At 18.4% G+C, this 4,700-nt stretch overlaps 3 protein-coding genes across 3 annotated transcripts; 1 reads left to right on the top strand and 2 right to left on the bottom strand.

Annotated features, from left to right (window-relative positions):
* Nucleotides 1-9: 9 nt before the first annotated feature.
* Nucleotides 10-1,240, top strand: PRSY57_0416800 (hypothetical protein; the record flags this gene model as incomplete). Its single annotated transcript, XM_012906024.2, has 2 exons — nt 10-68; nt 181-1,240. The coding sequence occupies 2 exons, from the start codon at nt 10-12 to the stop codon at nt 1,238-1,240; spliced, it is 1,119 nt and encodes a 372-aa protein (XP_012761478.2).
* Nucleotides 1,241-1,882: 642 nt separating this feature from the next.
* On the bottom strand, nt 1,883-2,293 carry PRSY57_0416700 (CGI-141 protein-like protein; the record flags this gene model as incomplete). Its single annotated transcript, XM_012906023.2, has 1 exon — nt 1,883-2,293. One exon carries the CDS (start codon nt 2,291-2,293, stop codon nt 1,883-1,885), a length of 411 nt encoding a protein of 136 aa, XP_012761477.1.
* A 1,319-nt stretch (nt 2,294-3,612) lies between these two features.
* PRSY57_0416600 (hypothetical protein) lies at nt 3,613-4,648 on the bottom strand (the record flags this gene model as incomplete). Its single annotated transcript, XM_012906022.2, has 2 exons — nt 3,613-4,085; nt 4,288-4,648. 2 exons carry the CDS (start codon nt 4,646-4,648, stop codon nt 3,613-3,615), a joined length of 834 nt encoding a protein of 277 aa, XP_012761476.2.
* Nucleotides 4,649-4,700: the final 52 nt, after the last annotated feature.

The following is a 4,700-nucleotide window of genomic DNA, read 5'->3' as shown; positions in this document are numbered from 1 at the left end:
ATTTATTGAATGAAGTGTAGACCAGTTGACACGATATTTGAGACTTCTTCATTTAATAAAAGTAAAAGGTGACCACATAAAAAAAAAAAAAAAAAAAAAAAAAAAAAAAAAAAAAACATATAAATAAACAAATATATATTTATATATTTATATTATCATTTTATTACCTTGTCGCTCTAGAAAAAAACTCGAATTTTATGATCAAAAGTTAAACTACTTCTTTGAAAATGGTATTATAAATTATAGCCTTCTAGAAATCGTAGGAGAATGTGGAACCGGGAAAACACAACTTGCCCTTACCATATGTGCAGATGAACTTTTAAATATTTACGAACGAAGAAAAAAAGAGAAAAAAAAAGAGAAAGAAAAAGAAAAAGAGAAAGAAAAAGAAAAAGAAAAAGAGAAAGAAAAAGAAAAAGAAAAAGAGAAAGAAAAAGAAAAAGAGAAAGAAAAAACGAATGAACAATATGATCGTGATGATAAAAAGAGGGATATTATTTTTTACATTTATGTAAATAGGACTTTTCCTATACATAGGCTAATTGAAATTGTTGAATCCAAAATAAAACAAAAAAAAACAAATTGTTATGAATACTATAATAATACAAAGGAACATCATAACAAAAAATCGAACGGGAATAATGTGTATTGCGAAGAGGATGTGATTAATTTTGAAGACATGACACATGATGAAAGAGTCCCCGTAGATTATTATGAATTGAAAGAAACTGAATACCTATTAAAAAAGAATCTTGTAAAAAGTGTTTTAAAAAATTTATATATTTATAAAATAAATGATGAGAAAGATTTTTTTTGTTTATTTGAAAAAGATATCTTTTATATTTTAAAATATTACAACATTTCTATTTTAGTCATTGATTCACTTAATTTTATATTTCGTGCTATGGAAGAGCAATTCGATAGTAATAAAAAGAAACAATTTTTCATTAAGATATCCTTACTTTTGAAAAAAATAGCCTATGAACATAATTTCTTTGTATTCTTAATTAATAGTACTAACAATAAAAAGGATTATCTTGATTTCTCTTATGACACAACTAATAGTATGATAAATTCTTCTTGTTCAAACACGGTCATATATCTTAAAAAGATAAAAACATATAATTCTATTAGAAGAACCATGAGTATAAAATATTCAGAATTTCTGGTTAAATATAAGTTGATGAATTTTCAAATAACGCAAGAGGGCTTTCACATCAGTGGAGAGATAAACAAATAAATAAAAACATACACATATATGTAAACATATATATAAACATATATATAAACATATATATAAACATATATATAAACATATATATAAACATATATATATATATATATATATATATATATATATATATATATATATATATTTACTTATTTACATTATTATTATATCTTCAATTTTGTCATGTCCTAATTTCTCGCCTGAAGAAAAATAAAAATACTCCATATTTATGTACCCAAGTTATCATACTATTTTTTTATTACTCTTTATACGACGAAATATACAAAAGGATAATATATTAAAATCGGGGGTGGGATGTAAAGGATATCATCAAGTTTATTAAAAATTATACAAATTGTTTTTATAACACTTAAAAATAATAAGAATAAATAAAATGAAAAAAAAAAATAAAATAAAATAAAAAATAAAAAATAAAAAATAAAAAATAAAAAATAAAATGGTATAATATAAACTATTAATAAAAAAAAAAATAATAAATTAGAAGAATTGAAAAGGATATAATGTGCATCATAATTACAAGCACGATAAGATATAAATAAATAAATAAATATATATATATATATAAATATATATATATGTTAATATTTGTACACTTTTCTTAAATCATGGGGGGGAAAAAAAAAAAAAATTTCATATTGGTAATTTTTTATAGTTAGATATATATTCGGCGACCTGCTTAATTCCCGGCAAATCTAATATAAAACTAAAAGGAGAATATTTAATAAAATTTAATATATTTGGTAAGAATGAAAAGAATAATCTATACAATCCATATGATTGAAATAAGAAGCCAATAAATGTTCTATTAAATAATATTAAGAGAAAGCCTATTATAAAACAAACACTTCCTGCTGTTTTTTTTCTATTCATAAAAAATCTGAATATTTTGGTTAATCCAACTAAAAAATATAAACCAATTAAAAATAATAAATTAGACATAAACAAAAAAAACTTATCGAAAAATAAAAATACTCCAATGCATCCAAAAACTACTCCTAAAAATAAAAGTAACAAACCAGCTGTCTTATTTTGATCAAACATTTTTTATTCTTCTTCAGCATTTAACAACAAAAAAAATAAAATAAAATAAATAATATATAAATATAAATATATATATATATATTAAATGACTAGGATTATACTTGACACCTCATATGTATTATATATATATATATATATATATTGTCCACTGAAGGGTGTGCTTTCTTCCTTAAATTAATCACTTCTCTCTTTTAACATATTTGTAAATAATATTTTTTATATATCCCCATTTATCGTAAAAAGTGTGTTTTTTTTTTTTTTTTTTTTTTTTTTTTTTCATATCTTACATAATAATATGTTTATAAGTATATGCAGACATATTATTCTAATTAAAATGTTTTTACTAACAAAAAAAAAAAAAAAAAAAAAAAAAATACATACATATATATAATATATATATATACAATATATACCTATATATTATTATATATATAAATAAATATAGATATAGATATTTATTTGTTGCTTCATTTTTTTCTATTACTTTTGACAATTTTTTGCTACAAATATATTATATATATATAAATATATATATATAATAATATATATATATATTTTTTTTTTATTTTTCCTTTTTCTTTAAATTTATAATTAATTAATAAATAAATAAAATATATATATATATATATATATATATATAATGATTAATTTTTACAAAAATTATATTTTATAAAAAAAATGAAAAAGAAAAAAAAATATATATTATATATTATTATATATATATATATTTATATATATAATATATTCCCTTTTAACCATATATTATTCATATAATTACTCCATTTACTTAAAATATTATAAACAGATATTTTAAATAATGTTAATAAATTAATAAATATATTATATATATGTAATATTTTATTTATAATATATATATATATATATATATTATATATATATATATATAATTATAGATGATTACATTAAAAAGGAAATATATATATTATATATATATTATATATATATTAATAATTTTATTTTTATTAAAAAAAAGAGCACCCTTTCGAACTACGCACAAATTTTATAATGTATATAATATTATATATATATTTATATTTATTCATTTTTTTGTTGTTGAAAAATTTAACAAAAAAAAAAAAAAAATAAAATAAATTAAAATATAATAAATGCTTCGTTATATATTTTTTTTACCTTTTTTAAATTTTATTAAAAAAATAAATATATATAAATATATATATATATATATATAATATATATATAATATATATAATATATGTGCAAATTCTTTATATATTACAAAAAAGAATATATATGTTGTATATATATATATAATTATATAATTATATTTTACGTGGTTACTACATTTCCTTGTTAAAAAATAAATTTTTGATAAGAAAAAATCTTTTTTTTAAAATATGTATATTTTCAGCATACTCTAGTATATATATATATATATTATCATGTCCATATTTCTTTATGAATCTATAAATATCTTTATTTTTATTTAAATATGTATTAATAAAACAATTTTGCAGATCATTTATTAATAAATTTTCTGTGTAATGAAATATTATTTTATTATGTTCTAAGGTAAATAAAGAATATAATACATTTTTATAATTTAAAAAATTATTCATTTTTTTTACTATCATTTCTTTATTTTTTATATCCATATCATGACAATTATTTCTTGATAAAAGGTTATTAATATGTACCAGAAATTTATTTAAGTCCTCTACATCATATTCATCACCAGTCTGCGAAAAAATTTTTCTTTTGTGTTCTTTGCTCTGTGTAACGTTTCTTATTTTCTCCTTGAGCAAATTTTTACCTGGCACGAAAAATAAAAGTATAAAAGTATAAAAATATAAATATATAAATATATAAAAATATTCATATGATAATATGTTAATATATAAATATACAACAAAAAGGAACTTTTACACCTTCAAACATAATTATAATAATATATTATATATATATATATATATATATATGCGTGTACATTTTTCTCACACGCCTTTTTTACTCACTCAATATATGTAAGCACTGTATGTGTAAAGGATACTTATAAGAATTGAAAAGAATGTCAACATATGTTTTTATCAACCTTTTGTACAAACATTCTTCATTAATATTATGAATATTGTTTGTTAATGTATATTTTACATCTGTCCCCTTCTCCAATATTTTCCCTTCTTCACAAAACAATATTTTCTTTTGTTTTGCCTGAATTATCCCTCCGGAATCCTTTTTGAAGAAATGAGGAATTGAAACATGACTTTTATATGAAAAAAAAAAAAATGATTGACGAGATATACTAAAGGATAAGGGAAAACATAATATTATAGCGGAGTTTTTAAAAACTGAGGAGGAACCTAATTGGTTTTTCATAGTTATTTATATCATTGTTTAAATTGTTCATGGTTAACACATAATTAAAAAA

Source organism: Plasmodium reichenowi, chromosome 4, assembly GCF_001601855.1.
Source record: "Plasmodium reichenowi strain SY57 chromosome 4, whole genome shotgun sequence".
In the NCBI taxonomy this organism is placed as follows: domain Eukaryota; phylum Apicomplexa; class Aconoidasida; order Haemosporida; family Plasmodiidae; genus Plasmodium; species Plasmodium reichenowi.
The sequence above is the reverse complement of the archived record's forward strand: the minus strand, read 5'-3'. Positions and strand labels throughout refer to the sequence as shown.